Source organism: Stegodyphus dumicola, chromosome X2 (assembly GCF_044657685.1).
Source record: "Stegodyphus dumicola isolate Sdum_Otavi_A_Nest chromosome X2, ASM4465768v1".
Taxonomy (NCBI): domain Eukaryota; kingdom Metazoa; phylum Arthropoda; class Arachnida; order Araneae; family Eresidae; genus Stegodyphus; species Stegodyphus dumicola.
Window position 1 is genome coordinate 181,921,792 of NC_140781.1, and position 25,864 is coordinate 181,947,655.

General features: G+C 32.6%; 1 protein-coding gene across 1 annotated transcript in view; it reads right to left on the reverse strand.

The window, feature by feature from the left end:
* Positions 1–585: 585 nt before the first annotated feature.
* The window catches only part of LOC118181595 (nucleolar protein 4), a 187,185-nt gene continuing 161,906 nt past the window's right edge, over positions 586–25,864 (reverse strand). The window contains exons 7-10 of the mRNA XM_085810007.1: positions 25,426–25,629; positions 21,904–22,020; positions 19,783–19,984; positions 586–8,944 (exon numbers count right to left, since the gene is read on the reverse strand). Coding sequence (XP_085666133.1) covers positions 8,769–8,944; positions 19,783–19,984; positions 21,904–22,020; positions 25,426–25,629 — 699 coding nt within the window. The 3' untranslated portion in view covers positions 586–8,768. The remainder of the gene's footprint in view (positions 8,945–19,782; positions 19,985–21,903; positions 22,021–25,425; positions 25,630–25,864) is intronic.

The following is a 25,864-nucleotide window of genomic DNA, read 5'->3' on the forward strand; positions in this document are numbered from 1 at the left end:
AACTCCTTGAAGAAGATGTGCCTGTTTAGATGTAAAATCCTTGCTATTTTGTACTATTCTTGTGTTTTATTGCTTTTACAGTTCATTGATAGTGTTTTTTGCAATATTTGTGCCATTCCTTTTCCATTATTGCAAAGTACAGTGTGATATTTGAATTTACTTTGAATTTATTTTAAATTTAATTATTTCGGATTTTTAAGTTTAATTTTTTATTTTCTAAGTTTATTAGATATATATAAATACAATAATATTAGGCGTAAAGTAAAAACCTGTAAAGTTAACAAAGTTCGAAATTTTTTTATTTAATTTTTGTATTATTATAATTTACGTGAATATTTTCTATATTATAATGCATATAATTTACGTGAATATTTTATTGCAGATTTTATCAATATCAAAGCGTAACATTTGTATTATTTCGATTTTAATGTCACGGGATTAATGCTTATAACGCTTAATGTTTGAAAGATAGAGTAAATTTGTTCAGATACCAGTAAAGACGCAGTTGCTAAACCTCTTGGAGTTGCAAATAGATGGTCTGTAGATTGAAGAATTAAAATGATCTGACACAAAAAAACATGAACATCTCGTTTACAATTGTCATCTTTATTAAGCAAAAGAAAACACCAAAAAATCTTTATTGTTTGGAACAATGGAGATGAAAAATTAAACTGATGAGGCAAAATTACGGATTTTTGTCTCACATTCAAGGAATTTCATTATGACAACACAAAGTTACATATTACGTTGTCATGATGAAATGCGTAATTAGTACACTTTTAATCTGATTAAAATATATGAACAGGAACTTAGTAATTCTGCCTCATTCAGCTTGGAATATATCATAATTATTGGTCCTCATTGAACCATCACAGGAATGATTATGTTAAAATAGATGATGGTGCTTCTAAAATAAGCACCGAGAGTATGGAACCGTATTCGGTATGAAAAAAATTAAAATTTAATTAGAAATATTTCACATTTTCTTCCATGTATACATTTTAAAGTATAAATGCAATAAATATATGAAGAGGTTTACTTCAGAAGACAATTTTTTGGCAGATAATTTTATAAAAAGACGAACATAAATTTAATTATAAGTTTCCGTAGCAATAATATTTGCAATTAACACTGTTTCACAGAATGGAATTCAAAATATTACATACAATTTGGAGGTCAAAACTTACAAGTTAATAACAACGTTTTCCAAATTTTTTTATTCTACATTTCTTGTTTTAGGAATTTCTTAACGTCCTGAAAGTAAAGAAAAGTTTTTCTGTGATACCCAGACATGTGAAAAAACATCGTTTTCAGATGTTTATTCTCATCGAATTTCATATTGAATTTGGTTCCTGATATTAGATTGAATGCTTAGAATTTCATTTAATTGCAAAACACATTAAAGCCCAAATCGAGGAAATTTTTACCATAGCCAACTTACTTAAAAAAGTTATTTTAAAATTTTAACTTTTAGCAAATTTCCTATTGAATGTGGCTGCTGTTGTTAGCTTGAATACTGCAATTTGTTTTCTGAATTACAAAATGTATCAGGACAAATTTATAACTGTGCTAAAATATTACGTCTGGCCTAGGAAGGACGTAAATTATTTGGGAAACGTTGAGTTACAGTTTTTCAGATCATAGTTAACAAGAAACGTAGTGCATATGTTACCATCGGTAAACCTAAATACATATTAAATGAGCTTGTATAAAGTGTCTTCTGCGGAAAAAATATTTTTCTAAGCCGTCTGTTACAGGCAAAAGTTTTCGCACTTTACTTGGAAGAATGGCACAAATTTTCAGGTTAACTATTTCATTCATTGGGGCAAATTCCCCTTCCCCATGTCGTTTCCTGTATCGAAATTTGTGCCGTCTTCCGTTAGCACAAACGATCTGAATTGTACTGAGAAGTATTTTTTTAACTTAAATATAGACTATTACTTGTTTATAGCACGTGGAATGAAACTTAAGACAAGGCCACCTAATAATCTTGGAAAGTTTACATGGAAAAGTTTAATGTACTTTTTCTTAAACGTAACTGAGCGCTACCGAATAGCAGCTCGAAGAAACTGATGTTTTTTTTTTTTTTTTTTTTTTTTTTTTTTTTTGCTTTAGTTTGTACGTTAGTAGCGGGAAAACATTTGCAACGTTTTAAACACACAGTGAAGTATAAAATTGGACACAACGGTTAAATTTATCATAGCTTCTTTAATCTGTAATGATCTGTAATAAGTAGTAATCTTTAAACAAATTTCTTTGAATCGGATAAAAACGAATTATTTAGTTGCTTTATGAAACAATAAAACAAGATTCAATTGAACTGTTTTTACACTGTATATAAAATACTGCATTAGTAGATGTCATTAAATGCGTTCTTGGAATTTGATAGCAACATTATTTACCTGTGCACTTTCAACATTTACTTTCAAACTGGATATGTTACAACAATTTTACAAATACATTACATTTCGCATTGTAACTTAAAAGAAAATAATTACCTAGAAAACAGTATGGATTCAGTGTATACAGAACGAAAATTATACTAATGCGCAACTATTTTTTAATTTTCTTGAAAATAGAAACAGAAGACAAAGGACTTTTCTTTTGTTACTGAGCTAACCAATTTTTATGCAACTTAAGCGATTTGTCATCTGAAACAGATCACATGAAAATGCCATAAATCATGTTTCTTGAAATTATATTTTCGTTTTATCTAATTCCTAAAACTTTGACCAATCATTTTATAGAGCTCTAAGATGGTAACACATACACAAAAACATAATGAAATAAAATTCTTCTAGGAAATGCTTATCTTTCATGAAAGGTTTATCTCAGTACATAAAGTTTTACGACGAGGCATATTAGAGTTAAACTGTACATTCCCTTCAAACCGATTAATACATTCTGTAATATACCTTAAGTCCCTAAAAGAGAACATCTAGTTTTGAATCCGATGATAATATTCATAAAAACGTGCAGTGTGAAAAAAATGTGCGCAGCTGAAAGAATCAAGAATGATGTTATATGGTTTTTCGTTTAATATATATGTGTATTTTACGTTATATATATATATATATATATATATATATATATGTATATTATAGATATATAACTGTGCTTTGTTCTATTTGAAAAACTCGTTGGTATAGGTTTAAATCCAAGCAAACCTCGGAATATAAAACTTTTTGGACTAGGTGATATGAAGCTAAGCCAAAAATCTTGCTATCTTCAGGGTGACCATTTCGATTTGTAAAATCTTACAAAAAATTGAATACTAAATGACAGCTCTGCTGGAAATGGTCAGCAGAATACTGTTCTAAGTTATGATCTTCTGTTCGTAGAGAAAATATTTCCATAAAGGAATTAATTACACACTGAGCGGATCGTGCTGCCTATTTCCTTTACTAACTGCTGTTCAACAATTCAGTCATATATTATAATACTGGGTGAATGTTTTCTTTCACTGTTTTTATTTATGGAAATTATAAAAAATTAAAAAACAAACAAACAAAAAAAAAAAAAAAAAAAAAAAAAAAAAACGTTTAAACTAGAATAATTACAATTTCTGACGCTTTCTATGCGTGTATAACTGGAAAAGTACTTCAAATGGATATCTGAAACTAAAACATAGAATTTTGATATATAAATTATATACGCCTTATATGAGACTTATTAAAAATCAGCGTTTACTTTTGTAAGGTATATGACAGCTAAATTTTGCTAATCATTTTGATCGAAACATGTGAGTTCAATGAATTTGAAGAACACATTTCTCAGCGCCATTTCTTATAAGAACAGTGAGCGATTAAACAACTGTTTTAAACTACATTAACTGTTCAGTAATCTGTATTGAATACTAAAAATACTGAACATTAAAGTGATCGCTAGGATTCAGTTCAAAGATACTTATAATATAGATATGTTGAAGGGTACGATTAGATTTTAATTACATTTTTTGTTCTACTGGCTTTGAAATCTGTAACTATTAGTCAAACTGCTAGTCGAATAAGTGTACCAAGAGCACTGTATTCGCTCAGTGTGTACCTACCTACTTTGAGGTATCTAAATCAACAAAAGAAATATCCTATCATATCAGCATTCTTACAACTGTAATGGTACTATCATATTACAGTTACAACAATGGAACATGATTTTGTAAGTAATAGACATATTTGCCCAGTGATGTACCAAATAAGGAAGCATTTTTTTTTCTTATTTTCTCTTACAAAGGCTTATTCATGACAGACCCTCAAAATATTCATGGATTTTATTTCTGGACTCCTTAACTTTCGAGTCCATATTGAGATTGTAAAAAATTCAAGCTCGACGAGAGAGAATATTGCATTCTCTTTCTTGGTGGGGAGAAACTATAGTTGTTCTCAAACTTGAACTAGCATCATAGAGGAAGTCTGGTTATCACTATTCCATCGGTAAATATTTCACTATAGTTAAGCAGAGATTCGAGTGCACTGTGTAAAAATTCTCTTGAAGTGGAGACGAGAGATAAAAGTACAGATCTTGAAGTCAAAGACATAAAGGTCAAACATTTTGTGTCACATTATGGAGTTACCTGATAATTAAAAGTGTTTATCTAAAATTATCAGGCAAAATGTTTAAAAAATGGCGGATACCAAATATAATTCACTTACGACACCTAAAATGCACATTTCATTTCTTATTTTTATTTACAATATGGGTTTTAGTAACATTTACACAACAGAAATATAATTACAAAACACTTAAAATCGCTCTTGATCGGGCAAAATTTTATACAGAATGGAAAGGACAAAGGTTTTAAATAGTGAGAATTATTCATATGTGCTTCTAAATTGCTCAACTCTGAAGAACGTTGAGGCATGTAAGAAACTATTTTACACAATATTCAGACTCAGATTTAAAAAAAAATATTGAAAACTTAATTTGATTATGAAATAGCTTAATTATAATTTATTTGGCTTAAATTTTTACTGTATTCTAAGTTATTTCTCGAAGTACGCTTGATAATAATGTTATGGCGCACATACGGATAGTTCCTTTATTATGCGATACTAAATTTGATGAACTGATGCCAAATTCTAATTCCTACATTAATTTAATCCTTTAATTTAAATTTTTTAAAGAAAACAATTTTATTTCTAAGATCTAATAATTTTTATGTATTTGCTTATTTTTATGAAATATATTTGTTTGCATGTAAAGAGAATCACAAGCATATTCATATTTGTACGGACAATATTTAAATCGGAACTTAGTATCAACAGCAAATGATTTGTAACTAAAGCAACTGGAATACTAGCACACGGAATTAAAGCTTTATAAAAATATAAATGTATGTTTAGGTTTTCTACTTAATACGCGAGCAAAAAATGCTTCATATTTTAGAACTAAAATAAGTTAGTAAATAGAACTGCGAAACGTATTTGCTTAAGCACTTATGTTACAGTTTTAAAGACACGGAAATTTTGTTCAGGAATTTCTAAATTAGATAGCTCTTTCAGAAATGAATGTTTAAAGTGATCATTTAGTCTTAGCTTCGTTAAGCACATTTTTGACGTAAGAATATCTTTTCAATGGTGCAATTTGCCTAGTTTAACGGGAATCTCAATATGAAAACATATTTAACAATTTATAATGAGAAGCCATAAAATAGCAAAAATCATTTTTTACATATTTCTATTAATTGTTTCTCAATCAAAGGATTTGCGTAAATGTACCCATTTTCATCAAGGAACTCAAAGAATAAAAATGCTGAGTCTTTATTAAAAATTTTAATTTCTGTGTGACGCTTCAGCGTATTTCTTTTGTTCTCTCGACCATACATCCAAACCATATATATAAAACTGCATAACAGTTATATAAAGTGCTCTATGATGAAAACCGAGGTATGCACTGCGAAAAATTCGGTTTTCCGGAAAAAGATGCGAAAGGAAATATTTTTAAATATTACAAATACTGGAAAGACTGAAGGAAACATGCTTCCATAGTATACAGCTCAGAAACTTCTATCAGTTTTATTGATAAATGGTCATTCATGAAGCAATATAAATCTGAGTAATTGCTATCATTGAGAAATTAGATAAGCTTTATTGGATATAGGAAATTATTTTTGAAAAAAATGTGTTTGCTAAAAGTTTCCTTTAGTGACAAAGAAGACCACATTCTAAGTAAATTAAGTATTTCAAGTACAGAATATTCATTCAAGAATGAAAATGGGTAAACTTCGTTACGTCTTGGAAATATTTAATGCAAGTAATGTCAGGTTCATTATTTAGCAACATGTACAATGTGCATTTCAAGATCTATCATAAAATCAGTTAGCTAAATCAAACTACTTATCTAACTGGAAGTTATTTTTACATGATTTAGTTAGTATTACAATCTTCAGGACTTAAAAAATCTTATATTAAATTGTAGGAAAAGAATCTCTGCGTTAAGATAATAAAAGGTGTTAGAAATCTAACAATTAACTGCATACCTTATTCCTTAAAATGTAATAAGCACCCAAAAATTTACATTTCGATATTTAAACGAGATATTTTTTACTGAGCGATATGATACTAATAAAAAATTTTAATCAGTTATACTGACAAGGTAGCGTACCACATGCATTACGTCTCGTCACCAATATTGCACTCGGTTTAATGCCACAGAAAACTATACAAATTCTTTAGTGCTAGAGTTAAGAATAAACATACTTTTCTCACGTGTTGACCGAAGGAAAAAGAACATAAACGAATTTTAAATGCATTTAAATTTTACACGATTAATTTCAGTGACGAGATGGCAGTGACGATGATACGCTAAAAACTACAAACACTTCTAAAAAGAAAGAATTCTTGCCGACAATATTTGGCTGTGATACCTTCGTTACGAATCCTGTTAATAAAATAGAGTCTCAATACAGACTTAGAAAAGTAATACTCGATTAAACACTGGACACCAATAATCAGTTACAAAAACACTGGCCGAAAAATTAATGGCCAAAAATATAAGGAGACAAGGCTTGAATTCACATGCCTCCTATATAGTCCACCCATATAGTGTTCCTCAATAGAACATTTCTAGATAGCAACCTCAGTGGCGGAACCAGAGGAATATTAGAATATACATTTCAACAAAGGAACAAACATGCTTGATATAACAGCTAAATAGGAAAAATACAGAAAATTAAATATTCAGATATCTCAAGTTTTTAAAGTCCCAGAGGAAATTAAAAATACAATACCAGCGAACTTAAAATTTGAAACTAAGAGAATAAAAAATTAAGCAAGAGGAAAATAAATTTCAAAGAAATTAAGATATTAAACCTTGGAAGTACAAAAAAACAATTTTATGAAATAAAAGTGTTACCAGAATTCGGCAATAATTATTTAGAACCCAACCATACGGGATTTTAAAAATTAGCAGCAAAATAAATCGGAAATCAAACAGTTATAGCAACAGTGAATATCAGCAAAATGGCAAAAGAAAAATTCAGGATGACGAACTGAAGAAATGCTTCACTTATTTAAATGCAGATATTGAAAATTGGCAAGCAAAGCATGAACTATCATACTTGGGGGAGAGAAACTTTAAAAGTGAAAAAAAATCTAAGTTTGTAAAATTAGAAAATATCTCAAAGAAATTTATAATTTTATAAAGTAAACTACTTACTTTCCTCAAGAAATATTTGAAGAACTTCTCCACGAAGTAATGAAACGGGGAAGAAATACGAAACGTGCCTTAAGTTTGAAAAATTATGCTAATTTTTAACATCAAAAACACCTTACAATTACAATATAGCACTTGATTCATGTTACGTAAATATCTCTGAATATGAAACAAATTCAAAATATGTCTTTCCACAATGTTCAACTTATTTCTATTATTTCGCGCATTATAAGATCCCTTTAAAGTCAAAAGAGATAAATCTAACAAAAGATAATCTAATATAAAAATCTCACAATTTTTTAAACATTTTATAGTAAAAAAACCTATATTGCACTATAAATCCTTTTCACAACTTCTAAACTTGAAGTGCATATAAAAGATAGTCTGGACTGTGATAATAATGATAAGTTTAAGCTATATACGTTCTAATTGTTCATTTCGCAAAATAATTTTAAGATGAACGCTTTACGTGAAGTTTGCTAATTGGTAAAATCCTTTGAAGGAAAATTCTGTATGTGTAACTTTAAAAAATCTGAAAATAACCCTAAAATAAAACGAAGAAAAAAATCAGAAAATTAGAAATGCCTTCACTTATTTAAATGAAGCTCAGAGATACACGAATGAATAAAATGGACTTAATGCAATTCATTTCACTCGGTGAAACTGATTTTGAATCAGTTTCAACAAGTAAAACGGCAACGTACAAAAAATAGTGCGCATGAATTCTGTATAAGGCTTACATTTAGAAGACAGGTGAAAATTTATATGCGCAACAGGTCTACCATATACATTTAAGATAACATTATGAACACATTTTAAAACGCCATTCGAAATTTCATGAATGTTAAGTTCTTTGAATATAAAAAAATTCGTAATAATCGGTCCAGCCGAATTTCCCATCATACGGGCAGCAAAGCTCAAGGAATGTTTATTTAAAAAATATTTTTTGCCCCTCTAGAAAATTATTATTTGAAAATGCTGGGGCACAGTGGTCATTATTCCGCCACTGAGTTATTCTACTAAAAGATGAGTTCAGCTCTAAAACCACTCTCCCAGTAAAAGAGTATTTGAAGGCCACCTTTGCCTCATCAAGCGCCGAATTTCATTTTTAGGATGTTTCAGTTTTGCTGTAATAGAAGCTGTTCCAGCTCGTCTGCTGAGCGCAGCAAGAAAGCAGCTGATTCTCTGTACCCAGCGATTAGCTGTTTGACGGCGATCACTTCACTTGGATTCAGAGAATGCTTCACTGCACTGTTGGTTGGCCCACTTTTCTTCATGCTGAGATCTGTTGGTCCTGCAAAGTGAAGAAGAAAAAGAACTAATTCATACAATAAATTTATCAAATTTAGTTAATGGTAAAAGGTTTCCATAGGACATTGCGCTTCCAAAAATACCAGAATTTTCAAATGGATGAAATAGGCCATCTCAGGTGGAAAAAATTCATATATATTCATATATGAGGATATAATTTATATTGTAAGGCAATCGGAAAGGATGAAATTCTTATTTTAAATTTCGCTATATGGCCATAGCTTATAGTCATGCATGTGAGGAATTTTGGCTCATCTGCTTTAAAATTGATATACATGTTGAGTCAAGTGCAATTTATTGTACATTAGCAAAATTTAGTGCGTACTATGATCCGATCAGTAAAGGCACGTAAATTTGTGGTAAAAATATCCGACTTAAAGTGATGATTAAAAATAATGGTCACTAACATGAAAAGAAATAGAAGGTAACCGAGGTAAAATTAAGGACAAAGCATAAAATCAATCAGGTGAGGCAAGATTTTGATATTAATTGTAGAAAATCTCAAATACTCGTGCACAGCTGTTTGGCAGGTTTTCGGAGCAGAAAATATAAAAATTTAGTTCTGCCCACGCCGGGACTCGAATTCTGTATGCTCTGAGTGCTAGCCGTATGTGCCGACCATTCAGACCTCGAGAGTAAGCAATGGGAAAGAGAAATCTGTTACATTCCCTCCCTCCCCCGACTTAAAAGGTAAGTGGAAAGGAAGGAATGAGACTCTGCTGCCGAATCCAACTGGTGCGAAAAGTTTGTCCGCCACATTTTAGCTGATGGCCAATGCTATTAGACTTTTCGAACTTGGAAAAACGAAACTTCAGCTAGACTTATCACTTATACTGAAACTTCGGATCTTCCGCTTTCTAACCGGACGTGCTACCAATTACACCTCGAGAGCCCGCAGTGGGGAAGACGAAAATTCTTCATACCCGGATATATTAAAGGATACGTGTATAAAGACAACTCTGACTGACGAGGTGGCCCACCGACCTTAGGAACGATTGCCAAACGGTGGAAATGCCACCCCGCCAACAAAAGCATCTAGCTATCTGCGGACCACAACCAAGAGGCCGGGGAGAGATATGGTGACTTTACTTAACCTGTTCCGCCGAACTAAGTTAATAACACTACAGGGTTAGGAAATCATTTTAGTCATTGCTAGCAATCTGACGGTTAGGCCGCCTTTCTCCATTTTACATTAATCTTTAGTTCTTGGATATAATTATTTTCATTCACTTGCTTCATTATCTCTAAGATGCCCTTGTTGCAATAATAATCCGTGAACAGTCTATTCACAGGATATGTGATGTAGTCGGAAGGAAAGAACTGCTGTCGAAGGTGCTCTGTCAGAGGGCAGGAGAGCAGGTAATGAAGTGCGTACGCGTCTTCCCCGCGAAAACCGCAAGAACAGTTGACGTTCGGCCGGGGAGGCAGATCAGACGGCATTTATTGATAAGACAAAAAAAAACTACAAAGACAAGGAAGCACATTAATGCGTTAAGCGTACACGCAGGCACGCTATGACATAAAAATGTACAGAACAAGAATTTTAGAACTTCCACGATGCTAAATCGGTGATGAAATTATAACAAAATCAAAAGAATATTAAATGTTAAAGCTGATAAATTAGACACGTTGACATGCGCAGTTGTAATGATTTAGTAATAATAACCAATAAGATGATCAACATGGAAATCAAAGAAAACATTTGTGCTCACTTCCTAAGACCTTTGCTTATACACATGTATTAAAACTTATAAAAATGCCGTAAAACATTTACCAATTTGAAAAACTTTATTTTACGTTTCCTCTTCACTGCGTCATAAATTTAATGTTTCCTTTCTAACCGAGGAATACACTGGTAGTGTTTCCTGATGTAAGAAATTCTCTAAATACCCCATTGAATTATTGCCTCTAAATAATTGCAAGTAGTTTTTTTTTTCAACAAAAGAATTTTTTAAATTCCCTGGAATTTATAATGAAAAGAACATTTCAATGGAATAAAAATACGCATTTTTTGCTTATCAAGATCTATTAAGCTGGATAATTCAGATTACTTCATTTTTTCAGAAATTTCGATTACAAGTTAAAAAAGGAAAACCGCATTATCCAAAAACGCATTGTAGAGTTTCTTTATGTTAATTAACAAAATTATTTATAATTTAGACCTTTACTTTTCTTATTTAGTTTTAAATAAGGAGCTTTTACATCCTTCTGAAGGCTCAGTTGTTATTTTAAACTTGGAAAATCTGTCTCTGCTATTCCCCATAAACTAAATTAGATCCTACAATGAACCTCGTGAATTCTCGCACAGGCGTGAATAAATTACCAGCACAGAAGAAGGGTGAAAATAGCCCTTTATTTAATCAAATAATTAACAGAAAGGCGCGATTTTTCTGCTTTACAATGGCACCGTCAACTTGCGGTGAAACTGAAACGTAGAATATAATTCAAGTCAAAAGCTAAAATAAAATAGTGCTGGATTAGCGCATTAAGTTACGCTTAACAGGTTGCTCAATAGAAACCTAACAGGCGTGACGATAATCCGAAATAGCCAAGAGGTTTACTAGCGTAACAACGAGATAGCAACGAAAAGTGCGCTGGCTAGTCAAAACACGCTGTGAATAAACTGAGAGATTCACCCATTTAAATACTAACTTTCACTTAACTTTAAATTTACATCCTGGCGAGAAAATGTGAGGGGAATTTGAGGAGTTCGGGAAAGGTATCAAACTTAAAAAAAAATTGTTATGCAAAATAAGGGAAACCCTATATCTTTAGCGATAATTCGTTGTCAGTCTAGCTAGAGCTTGGTTAAAATTTATGATAGAAGAAAGAAGTAAACTGTATAACATGTATCATTTCTAATATTCCAGAAACTGCCAGAGCATTTGGAAGGCGAACAGAGGCCACGTCGGCAAGTGAGGATCCATCAAGCTGCAGCATATTCCCCCTGGAGCGGCTTCGTCGATGAACGGATGAGCGATTACCAGGAAAGCAAAAGATAAGTGAAATATTCAGTTTTTACTCTATGTCTAAAGTGCAGCAGTTGCTAATTATCGTAAGTTTAGCCTCAAATGAAGACATTTCGGTTTGTTACATAGCAAGAAGCTTTTAATTTAATTATGCACTTATCGCAGAGATTTTAAGTGATAAGATTTCTGATTTCAGTCCAAGAGATTGTTTAGGAGAAGTTTGGCGTATCTGTAGAATTATTGTAAACAACTCTGTGTATTATGATGTGAAGGGCAAACTGAGTAACATTTTTTTTCAATGAAGTGAAAATGTTTCATGAAGTATGTTCGATAAATTAGTTTTGTAAACGTAAAAGTTTCTGCTAAAGTATGTGTAAAGAGCAAAAGTTGTACGGACATTAGGTATTTTTTGGAAGCAGGAGAACTGAAAAATTAGCAAACGCCTTCGCCGGGAATCAAACTACGGACCTCTGGAATACCGGCCCAGCGTGCAGAACCACCAAGTTTAGTGAACCTATTTTGCTTAGTACATTAAGAACAGTTTAGAATTCAACGTGTTTTTGAGGTTCTAGTTATTAAAATGTTGGATTTTGGTTAGGTGGTAGTGTTAAAATTACATGTACAAAGACACACGCTCTTCCGTTCAGTACATTTTGCTGGAGAGCAGAGGGAGAACTAAAAGCTAGAAAGAATGGATGAGTAAAAGTTTTCCATGAAAAGCTAAAATGGAAATGAATATGTAATCTTTTTGTGCTAAATTATTTTTCCTTACAGCTAACTGGAAGGACAGCAGATGCTGACAGGAAAAACTAAATGTATTTTTGAAGAACTGTCCTCTGGAAATTCATCTGTAATGCAATTAGTAAGCTGTTGAGTGCAAAAAGTTGGCTCCAGATAGGTTCAGCATTTAAAATCTTACTTCATTTTCCAGACCGTTTTATTATCGCTTTTTCCATGTGGACTTGCCCTTTATAAAATCGATTTTTAACTCATAATTTTTACTGTGCCTTCTTTTTTCTCTGGCATTTTTTTAAAACACTTAGCATTCTTTTTTCTGCATACACCAGTTTTAGCTCAAAATGCACGTTTTCATATTTTTACGGCATTGTGCTTGTGAGATATTTTCTTTTCAAAGAATATTTTAATGTTGTTTTGTGACGATAAAAAACACCAGTTATGGTCTGACTAAAAATCAGAAGTGGGCGAACCCAGTTTCAAATTTTAAAGGGAAGGTCTTTAACTTTTTCTGACATGCAAACAAGATTATTGCTTTTAAGATGTTTAATACAATTAAATTTTAGTCGACTATTGCAATTCATAATAAATCCTTATATTCGCGCGGAATAAGCTTTTTTTTTTCACGCAAATGGTTTCACAAAAATTTAGCTTTCTTTTGACTCCTTTCTAACCCATTTTTCGATTTCACTTTCATATTTTTAATTAAACCCATCATTTTATTTGGTAATAAAAACTATCACATTATTTATTTTGATTCGTTGTTTAATGAAAAGTTAATATCGATTAATTATAGAAAAAAACTCATTCCTTACAAAGAAATAAAATGTAATTTGTCTGAAATTCGTTTGAATGCTCTTAAAAATACGGACTTATCTCAATGATTGCCTACAGTAGTTATATATAATACATAGCAACTAGCGCATAATTAATGTATTTTAATTTTTTTTAATCTTAGAAATTATAATATATATATAATTATATATGCCGAATGGTTCAGTTAAACACAAACAAGTTTCTGTAAAGGGTAGCTTACACAAAGAGAAATCGAATCATATAGCAATGCAATGTCGGAAACGATATTTTCTTGTGTACAGAGAGGCTTAATGCATTATATTCGATAACAGGAGAACGTACCCATTGCGCATCATTCCCGTTATCTGGCAGGCTTCTGGAAAGAACCGGTATCGATCTCTTTAGTACAGCCATACAAACACTTGATGGTTTGACCCTCGTCTTATCGCGTGCCGTTGCAGTTGCACAGTGGTTTGTCTATTGCAGTCCGATGCTCCCTATATTCGTGAATTACTACTCCTCCTACTATATACACCACTACCTCTGCAGGCAGTTAATGTTATCTTAACGGTTGACTAGTGACGTTATTTTGAAAGAATGCATGAGCCGTCTCACAGCCGAAAAACGCCCTCGTATGAAGATGGCATTTCCGACTATTCATTATTTTTTAATTCTAATTTATCTTTCTTCAATCTACAAACCCCAGAAGTTTCTACAAGCTTAGCTAAGCCATTCTGTATATATACATGCTTACATTATGTGATTAAAATTATCCGGATACTTGGAGAACAGAATCATGATGTATATGCCTAGTCAGTAAGTTGCATAATGGAAAGGGACCTATTTTCGTTGCAGTGAGATTAACAGATCTAGTGGGAAGACTATCTGCTAAATTTTAAATATATTGCAGCCATTAATCTGGATTGGATATGATACGAATTGTAAATGACTTCCCAGTTCATGATGTGTAGATGTTCTATAAAATAAAGCTCGGAGCCGGGCAGACCAATTCCACACATCCATACGGAAAACCACGTGTAAACAACATATGCTGTTAGCACATGATTTTCCGACAAAATCATGGTTCTCCATTGTTTTTCTGTGTGCTTCAACATAAAGAAAAGTTAAATGCATTTTTGAAGAGAATGTGAAAACCCTTTTCCAGAAGCAAAAGTTATTTTGCAAATTTGCAAAGCTTCATATACCATTATCATGTTCGACGCTATGAATCGGCATGCCGTGATTAGTGTTATTTATTAAGGCTAATCTTAAAATTAGGCTTGTAAAAGCAGAAGGATAGTGTTACATATATGTGGCAACATACTAGTTTCTTGTTGAACTGAAGTGAAGTAATCGCCAGTTGATGTCGGTTTGTAATAAACAATGTGCTATGTGATCCTGTAGTAATGTCACTTATTTATTGATCAAGTAATATTAACATAAATAACATGGCGTAGTCGTATGTAGTAGTATTACAACTAATTGCCAGGCAATCCCTTTGGTTGTTTTTCCTCTCAGCTGACGCAAGATGGAATTTTGTCGCCCACCGCAAAGCCTGAGTTTCGACTGCAATGTGGCCGAAAACTGGCGCAGATTCAAGCAGCTATTCCAGATTTATATGAAAGCTTCAGAAAATACCTCAAAAGATTCAGATGTGAAAGTTGCTTTATTTTTAAATGCCACTGGTGAGGAAGCAGTTGAAGTGTTTAACACGCTCAATCTTTCAACAGGAGATCAGGGCAACTATGAAAAAGTGCTTGAAGGGTTTGAAGCTTTCACGACGCCTAAAACAAATGTCGTGGTGGGGAGATTTTTATTCAATAAGAGAAAACAAGAAGAAGGGTACTTTTTGATTGTTTCGAGACTGACCTGGAAACACTGGTAAAATCTTGCGAATTTGGTGAGCAGAGTGACTCTGTCGTACGTGATCGCATTGTCCTTAGAGTATAAGATGCCAGTTTATAGGAGAGGATGCTGCGAGAAAATAATCTGAGTTTGGAGAAAGCAATTGATTTAAGGAAAATAGTTGAATTGAGCAAAGCTCGTGCTCAAACGTTAAAAGAACACAATGTTAACAGCGTAACTAGAGGGAAAGTGAAGCAACATCAGGCAGGAGGAGCCAATGCAGCCGTAGCAGTGAGGATGGCGTGATGACGCTTCATATACTGAGACGTTTTTGTGTAAAAAATGCAACAGACATCACGTTAATGGACAATGTCCGGCATATGCGAAACAAATGCTTTAATTGTGGCAAACTAAATCCCTTTTTGACTATACGCACACTGAAATAGGTCCAAAATGTTTCTCAGCATGATAACGCAGATATATATAGTGAATCTGATGATGAATTCTGCGTAAATTCCATAAAGGAACCACAGAATAAACATGAATTACAGCGTGTTTTGGGAATGTGTAATTATTTGACGAAATTTGTAACACATTTTTCAGAGAAAACAGTCATATTAAGGGAACTTTTGAAAAGCAAAGTAGAATGGCAGTGGTTACAGCTACATTCTAAAGCATTCAGGGAATTAAAAAAAATTAATTTCCAACGCACCTGTATTAGGAATATTTGATAGCAGTAAAACCTATCACTATACAGGCAGATAGTTATAAAGATGGGTTACGTTGCTGCTTATTGCAGAATGGACAACCAATTGCTTTTTTGGCTAGGAGTTTGAATAATGCAGAAAAAAAACTATGCTCAGATTGAGAAAGAATTTCTTAGTATTTTATTTGCTGTTAATAAATTTCAATACTACATTTATGATAGAGAGGTAGAAGTTCTTACTGATCATAAACCATTAGTTTCAATTATAAACAAAATTATTACTAATGTGTTGTCAAATAGATTGCAAAGGATAAAAATTAAGCTCTTAAAATATAACTTAAAACTTAAATATTTGCCTGGGAAATATATGTACTATGTTGCAGATTTACTGTCATGTTCCTTTATTGAAACACACGCAAATGAAAACATGGATATGACAGAGATTGTTCATACACTAACAAAACAACTTCAAATATCTGAGAGTAAGAAAAGGGAATTTCAGAAAGCTACATTAGAATATGAAGGGTTAATGTTAGTGAAAGAATATTGGCAAAAGAGATGGCCTTTGAGTGCTGATAAAGTTCCTAAAGAAGCAAGATCTTATTTTATCAGAAGCTAGGGCTCGACAAGTACTATTTTGGCCAGGAATCAACAGTGACATTGAGAATATGATTACTAAATGCCTAATTTGTGATAGGTTCAGGCCTCAAACAGTAAAAGAACCTCTCGTTTGTCATGAAATTCCCAGTTTACCTTATGAAAAGGTTGGTACTGATATCCGTGAGTATGCGGCGAAAAGTTATCTAGTAATAGGCTGTTACTTAACTAAATGGGTAGACATAATTCCTCTAAAACATAAAAGTGCAGTGGAAGTTACTAGTAAATTGAAATCAATATTTGTAACATATGGAATACCCAAAACTTTAATTTATGAGAATGTAACGTTTAATAGTTGGAAAATAAAGAGTTTCGCAAGGGATTGGGGATTTGAAATAATCACTAGCAGTCCTCGATAACCTAAATCTAATGGATTTGCAGAAAAGTTGGTAGGTATAGCTAAGAGTTTATTTAGAAAAGCAGGATTGGAAAAATTAAATGAAGCTTTACTGTAATATAGAAATACTCTAATTTCAGGTATAAATTTATCTCCAAGTCAAATGCTATTAAGTAGGAATTTAAGAACACGGTTACCAATCACACAAACAGAATTGAAACCAACTGTAAAACATCAATAAGAAAAGGTGAGGAGTAAGCAGAAACAGGCTAAAATCTATTATGATAAGCATGCAAGGGAAAGACCTGAATTTATTCCTGGGGAAAAGCTAATGTTGAGATGGGAAAATAAATAGGAGCTCGTTTATAGTTTTAAAAAAGCATTCAACTCTAGATCATATTGGATTAGAACAAAAGATAATAGGGTAATTAGACGGAATAAATTCCATTTAAGAAAAACTAAAAATCAGAAGAATTTAGTGACATTAGACAATTATGATCTATGTAATGAGATTGAGGAAAATACAAGTAGTGAACATCCAAAAATACATAATGATCCTCACCATCAAGATAATAGCAATAATATTAATCATGATTGTGTATATAAAACAAGAAGTGGTCGTAATGTATATCGACCATCCAAATAGGATAATTATGCAATGCAGTGATTCCTATGACTTTGCCAAAAGAGGGGAGATGTTACATATATGTGGCAACACACTAGTTTCTTGTTGAACTGAAGTGATGTAATCGCCAATTGATGTTGGTTTGTAATAAACAATGTGCTATGTGATCCTGTGGAAATGTCACTTATTTATTGATCAAGTAATATTAACATAAATATAACAGATAGTGGGGATTAGAATTCAACAGATTAAAACGGACAGATTTTTTATGCATGTAGAAATTATTAAAGAAATCAAACTTCGCAACTGAAGAATTTAGAATGGGGAATGAATGCACTTATAGAACATGAATTTGCTATTTATGAATATCAAGTAATAAAATATGGCTCTTGTTCTAATTAAATTTTATTCGAAGTTTGAAATCATATGAAATTATGTAACATTTATTCGATTATTTTTCAGGTAAGTAAGCCTGATATCCGTTTTTCGAAACAGAATTGAGTACGACTGTTTTTCGAAACATTTTGAAAACTCTGGCACTAAATTCACATGTACTGTAATTAGAAGATTTCCTCATTTAAGAGCTACTGCATGAATATCTAATATAAAGTATGATTTCGTTAAGCATATTTTTAGCATATCAATCCAGAATTCAATTACTTTTCTTAATAAAAACGAGCACACCTGCAGTAGTAGTAGAAAAGAGAGTTTTGCCAAGATATAGTTTACCAAATGCAAAGATAAAAACATATTTTAGACTGAAATTAATTTTTTACATAAAGAAATTGGCTATGCAAAAAAAAAAAAAAAAAAAAAATCGTATAAGTACTTGTGAAACTAGACAAAAGAATTTAAAAACGATTAAGTATTTTTTATTTATACAATTAATTAGTATCACTCGCGAGAGATGGCAGCACTATTTCATTACTTCTAGATTGTTGGTACACTTGCAGTCTGTTATACTTTAATAGCGCGTCTGTGGTGATGGCGATAAGGAGCGCGCCTTGCGCCCTCCGATAAGTGTGGCAACCCTAGAGGAGAAGTTTTTTACGAGTAGCGAGCAGAGCGAAACAGGCAGGCTGTCGGGCAGTGTGCGCAATGTTCCTAAATAAAGCTTAATTTTTATTGTGCACTATGTCTCGTTAATATTTATATTAATGCAGTAAGAACATAATCTGTGATATGGAATTCGAGGATTGGTGGTAAAAACATAACAGGAAATCACCATACGTCTAAACTGTGAACGATAGCATTACTCAAGCCAGATGAAAAATATATTTGTTAAATTATATAATGCTCTTAAATAAAGTGAAAATAAATGTAAAAAAACGCGTAATGCACTCATTTTCTTGGTTAATGTTACACGCATTATTTTTATTCAGAAAATGCATGTGGTATTTTTCTTACTTCCTTTACAATTTATTAATTCTTCAAGATATTTAAAGAAAGATACATTTTTTTATATTAACAAGCCGGGTTCTTTCGATTTAATTTGGTATTAGATGCAATTTAAAAAATTATAGGCAATACAGAAAGAAAGAACTATCTACAGTACTAAGTACATTAAATTAAAAAATAATATATATATGTATGGGAAAGTATTTGTAGAAATATTTCGAGGAAAATACTTAATGCTGATTTTTATGCAGGTAAAATCTAAAAGCTGCTTCCAATGAATAGAAAACGTGCCAAATAAATCGAAGTGAAGAAATAAAACAACGAAATTTGGTGGTGAAACAACGAAATTTTAGACGAAGTTCAATGCTGCAGGCTTTGGGCATCCTTGCTAGCTACGATATGCAGGTGAAACGTCCATGCTTTGCTTTCACTCAGTAAATGCTTATATATGTTTCTTACACTAGATATAAATCACATTATGATATCTTGCTTGTCAGACTGTATGAAACAACTCTGCGTTTTATACTAACTTAAAGCTGATAATTATGCATTTGACTTTAATTTGCTAAAATATTTTTCAAAATACATTCGACTTTTTTCCTCAGATTTTTAGTTGAACGTGGTTAATGTGAAATTTTAATGCGAATCGAGTAATTTCGTAATGAATTTATTAAATGTACACACAGTACTAAGACGTTTCACAATTTTCATTATAATGGTCAATAAACAATAAGCAACGTAGATGTGAACTTACCATTACTGGAATTCGTTATGGCGCTTGGATGACCATTTGTAGAGGCATTTGGCACTATACGGTACGCCGAAGAATAAGATGGAGAACCGTTCAAAATAGCGGATGCTTGAGACTTGCCGTGTCGCAGTGTGGTTTGCAAAATATTTTCGTGCTGCGGGCTCCGAGAGACAGGAGTTTCGGAACGTCCTCTTTCCACTTCAGCCTGCGAAACAAAAGAATTGTGAAACATTTTGATCATGTTAGAATATTTAAATAGAAGGTAATATTATAACAATGCGGACCTTGTATATGCAAATATTTATGTTACATTATTATATATTTTTAAATCTTCGGAGGCCCATTAGTATTCGAAACGAAATAATTGTATAACATAGTTATTATTACAGTAGATCGCGCAATAAAAAATTCGTTTTTCAGGAGGCACGGGAGGCTAGATTAGGTATAGCAGAAGGCCAGCTATTTCGATTAAATGACAACTTAATTTTTAAATTATTGATTTTTCATATGCGACTTAGTTCTTTGACTAGGATGATACAAAAGCATGAAAAATAAATTTATAAAAAGACACATTTTCACGAAATATAACAAAGAACGGAAATTATTGTAATTTTTCAATGGGAACTGCTTAAAAAATTAGTCTTAAAGTTTAAAAGATTTGTCTAATTTTATTTTAAAAATTCATGAAACTGATTTGTATTTTTTAAATAGAATGTTACATAATTGCTCAGGTTTCTAAAATGCAAGCCAAAGCTGCATAAAAATCAAAATTTATGTTTTATTTCCTTTCATATAAGCTCTACTTTGTTCACTGTAAAACGATATCTAACATATGTCCACCTTCAATTCTTCCGCAGGAAGTTCACTGGTGAAGCTCCACACGAAGTTCACGATGACCCTTTAAAAGAAGTTTTTGCGAATTTCGTTAATGGTCCGTTATATTTCTCTCTTAATTCGGGAATTATTTGTGGTTATGCATGTAAAGATTCGATTTGACATAACCTTTTAAAAAGTAGTTTCAAGATGCGAAGTCACAAAAACTTGTAGTCCATTTCTGGTCTTCGTCAAGAAGTCAAATCAGGTACCCAGGATGCTTTTTGATTGATTCGCGGTATATGTAGCAAATTGCCAACGTTGAGCCGCATATTCGTGGTATGCACTTAATCCAAAGCAAACAAGAAGATTGCGTGAAATTAAAGAACCGTAGTTCCTGTTTTTGTAATTAGTTTTCGCGGTTACGACGCATTGCTCCTTAAAGAGCTTCTCCATGGTATTTAAACTATAAAATGACAAATACTCAAATCAGAATTATGGTAGATAACGAAACTGATAAAAACAGTGCTGACTGTCTTTAAACGAAAAAGTTCTGCGCCAATTAAAACCTGCGGACTTTATGAAAAATCCTTTAAAAAAATTTCCTTCCAATGGGTCAGTGATTCCGTGCATGCTAATAATATTGAAGTATGAGATATATTTTAAGAATTTAGTTACAATTTTTGCATTATATTTTAAACCAGAGATTTAAGAACGAAAAGCGCTAGAACTGAATGCAAAATTCCAAAATCGAAATCAGAAAATCTTATAAAAATTAATGAAAGGGTTTAGGATATTTAATGACAGAAAGCTTTCAACTGTTTATCTGTCTTATTCTTATATTCCTTAACATTCATCTGTTTCGTAAATAAACTGGTCCGAAAAGCGCAGGCATATTTATGCTTATAAATGTGTTATCAGTGGAAAGATCTGAACAGCTTGAATCTACTCAAGCTGCAGAGAAAGCGATGTTGTCAATCTTTTTCAATTAGACATTTTTCTAGATAATAGTTTAGGAGGCTTTAGGTTTTCTTTTTGGTGAATTCTACTAATTTACTTGGTGTCTGAATTATAGGCATGTCTTTTTTTTATTGTAGACTGGATTATAAATAAACACATAACATAAAAATAAAATATTCTGCGTAACAAGACCGAATAAAATAAAACTAAGAGAGTTATCATTTGAATGCAGAGATTGATTTAATTACTCATTAATTAAAAAATAAATTTATACAAATTAATTAAAGTAAATTATAAAAACTATGAAGAAATTTTTAAAGCAAAAATTTTCTTTCGCATAATCATCCTTACGGCAATAGGTTTCAATCCCAAACGCATTCTTTTGGCGTTTTGACTCTCGTTCTCACAGGCGCTGGCTAAAATCTGTTCTGCAAGGGCAGATGTTAAGTGAGGTTGCGTGTTCCGCCCCTATAACAAAAAATTAAAAAGAATTACGGAAAAATATACAATACATTTACATTTTTTATTTCTACAAGTGGAAAGTTTTAATAAATACATATGTAAAGATAAAATATCAATAAACTAAAAACCTTTCGTTTAAATATTAGAAACGCATTAAAGCAAAAGAAAACTAAATACAGATTGGGAAAGAAGTAGCGACTATTTTTAGCCAATGTAACCAAAGGTTGTAAAATGAACATGGCATGAAATAACAGCCGAATTACTGCTTTTTTATCACCAGACCAATGTTATATAAACATTGAGTTCTACTTTATTACTTTTTATAAATAAATAAGATCGTTTCAGATATATAAAGAATCATACGAGTTTTCTGGCAACATATATTCTGACCCACATGCAACTAGCAATATTTACTTATTTAAGATTCTATGAAGTTTCGTCTTGTGCAGGTGCCTTTATTTTACTTCAAATTTAGTTCGATGTCCTGATTACTATAAGTGAGGGTGCAATTATTCACCTATTGAAAAACTGCAAATTTATTTACATTAGTTTCGGTATATCTACAGAAGGCAAATGTTAACTTTAGTAAACAAATATCTCACATATATCCTAAAGCAGAACATATTAAACTTCTGTTCTACGTACAAAGTTAGATATTAAACTTTAATTCATCGCGCAACGATGATTTATTGCAATTTTGTTTCAGCTGAGCCGTAATCACTGCAGAATCAATCAAAACTTGTTGACTGGCTCATCTCCAGACAGTGGAACGTGACAGCTATTTTCACTCTAAAATTTAGCTATAATAACTACGTCAAATATATAAATTTAAGAAGAAAATTGCAAACTATATCTATGTATTTGTACTGTCAGACTATATATAATCATTTGTAGAATTCTTTAATAGAATTTTACTCTGTTTTTCGGACAGAACTCATTGAGGAGGTCATAAATTATTGTGTCAGTGAGCAAGTCAGTACTGACATCTGGATTCTGACCGCTAGCTGGAGCTCTATATAGTACTTGGCTGAGTGATGAAAACATGGGGACAGAACTACTTTGAATATTGTTCAGCATTTGGGTTGCTTGTGTGCCCATAATAAGATATTTTTCAATGGGTGCCTACACAGGAGGAGGTTTGTGGCAATGAGATAGAAAATGGACTGATTAGGGAAGGCAGCCTTATGGATTGTCCTGTTGGTGGCCATCTTTCTTTCCTTTGTGCATGGCGATTAGTCGTCACAATTAGCCCACTTCTCTGAAAGCGGTGCTGCGTCCTCTCTCAAACTCTCTTCTCTTTTAATTATACCATCATCGAGTGTGTCTTCGGGCGCTTTATAATTGGCTTATTTAAACAATAGTACCACATGAGTCGCTTAGTTGATGCAGCAACATTATAAGTTGTAGAGACATTAGGATTTTTTGGAAGCATGAAAGATGAAAAATGTGCAAGCCTTCGCCGGGAATCGATCCGCGGACCTCTGAAATACGCGCAGAGCGTGCAGACCACCACACCACGAAGGCATGTAAAGAAGACGGGAGAAATACCGTATATACTCCCCCTTTTAAAGGGCAACTGGTGTTTTTAGGGGACTCAATCGCCAAATCCTGGGGGTGTAGAATGATCATCCAACAGCCTTTTAGTTCGGGCGTCACTGTAGAGACATTAGGTTATTTCGAAGCAGGCGAAATGAAAAATTAGCAACGCCTTCGCCGGGAATCGAACCACGGACCTCTGGAATACACGCCCAGCGCGCAGACCACCACACGAAGAAAGCGGGAGAAATACCTTATAAAGGGATTTAGGGTGAGCGTTTTCCCGTAGTTTCAGACGTGCATTGTGCATTCATTGGATGAGTATTTTCTGTTGTTTGCTCAGATGTACTTGCATTTTATGGCCTAAGTCGGATTTTCTTAAACTTTTTTTCCAGTCTCAACCCCCCCTTTTATCACTGAGATTTTTCCGTAACCTTAATTTCTAATTTTAAGACATAGAACAATATGAAAATTTTAAATAAATAACAGACGAAATGATAACATCTCGTGCAAAGCAAGGAAAATGAACGTTTATATTAAAGAAAGAATGCGTCGAAACTTCTTTTTTTTTTTTTTTTCCTTTGTCTGTATTAGTCTAATAGCGGCCGAGCGGTAAAGTCGCTGCACACTGGTACTTCGGTCCGAGGTTCGAATCCCGCGAACGGGCTGGCTGCATGGGTGTTTTCGTGGTTTTCCCCATGTGTAACGTGTATACGAGCCAGTTTCCCTTAGAAAGTCCTCCACGAAGGCATCCCTCCCCTTAGGCAGATAGCCCTCAAGGCTTTGCCGTAATTGAATAACCTAACCTAACCTTTGTCTGTATTATCTTATCTTCATCTATTTTCAGATACATTGTGTAAAAATATTTGGTAATTGTAAAATTATTATAAGAAGAAATATCAAAACTGTTAAAATTTTTGGCGACTCCCTGCTGCAGGTCCAGCGACCCCCTTGGGGGTTGCGACCCGCAGTTTAAGAAACCCAAATGTTACTTCAAGATAGTCGGATGTTATTTACAGGTAAGTAGATTTGTTTTACGCATAGTATGTGTGCACTCATGTTGGAGACTTCTTTGTCATTCAATTCAATTGTATCATCTTTTTCCTGGAGCTACGGCCACTAATCTTTGCAAACACTGAAGCAAATAAGCTAAACGTTCATTTTCCAGGCTTGTGAACTGGAGGAAGTACACTTTGCCTTTAACCCCATAGAGTTTGAATCTTGAATATCACTGAAATAGTTCTTTTTGGGATGACGTAGAAACACTGAATAAAAGTAAAAAGACTCAAGATCTTTCGGATCTGAAAGAAGAATCATCGTAGCAATTGTAAATATAAATTTCGGATGTTCTTTGTTGAGTGTAGGTTTAGGATAATTGTAGTTTTTTTACAATACTTGAAAAAATACATTGGAGTGCTTTTGAGAACCCTCCATGCTAGCTATACTATTTTCACTTGAAATACTGAGCATCCCGTACAACGTACTTCGTTGAAATGGTGGTAAACTATATAAAAGTAAACCATCCGCTACCAGCATAATTCCGGGCATCAAGTAAAAATGCAATTTAAATTTTGCTAAAATTTCATGCTTAAAACTTTTTTCTTTTGTTATATAATTTTTATCTCTGTTTTTCATAAATATTTTTCGGTTTAATTTTTAGATCTGCTTATCAGTCTTCAGATTTAATAAGAAAATGAGAACGATTTACAATTACGAGTGATACGTAGTTCTCTAAAAGTGCTTCAAAAGACCTTTGTTTTATCATAAGAAATTACTAAAAACTCTAAATTGCATCCCCTAACCACAAAGTTTAACCATATTTATATTACAGTAACTATTTAAGTAAATTATTTTATGAGAAACATCAAGACTTACTGCTTCCCAGTTGTTATTTTCTCTTGTTCTTTTATTCCTTCGACAGGATTTGAGGTAGGTTCTAATCCTTTTCCTCGCTCGTTCTCCAAATTCAGGAAACTGTCTCGCACAGGAATCAATAATTGCTTGGATTTTGTCCTTTGGTTGCCGGGAAATGGGCACCATCCTATCCAAGTTCTCATCCACGAATAAGCGAACGAACATCTGAAGGAGATAATGAATCAGTAACATGAATATTTATTTGTCACATTTACTAAATTTCTCACGCATAAACATAAATAAAAGAAATTCTTGTATACTCTAATATACTTATGCAAGCAAAGGTCGTCTGCATTAAAAATGATAAAGAAAAGATTATCATTTTAGCGATCTGTTTTTATCATTGTCTGTGAGAAGATTTTGGATACTGTAGTTAAAAACGATGTATAGAAGGTAATTT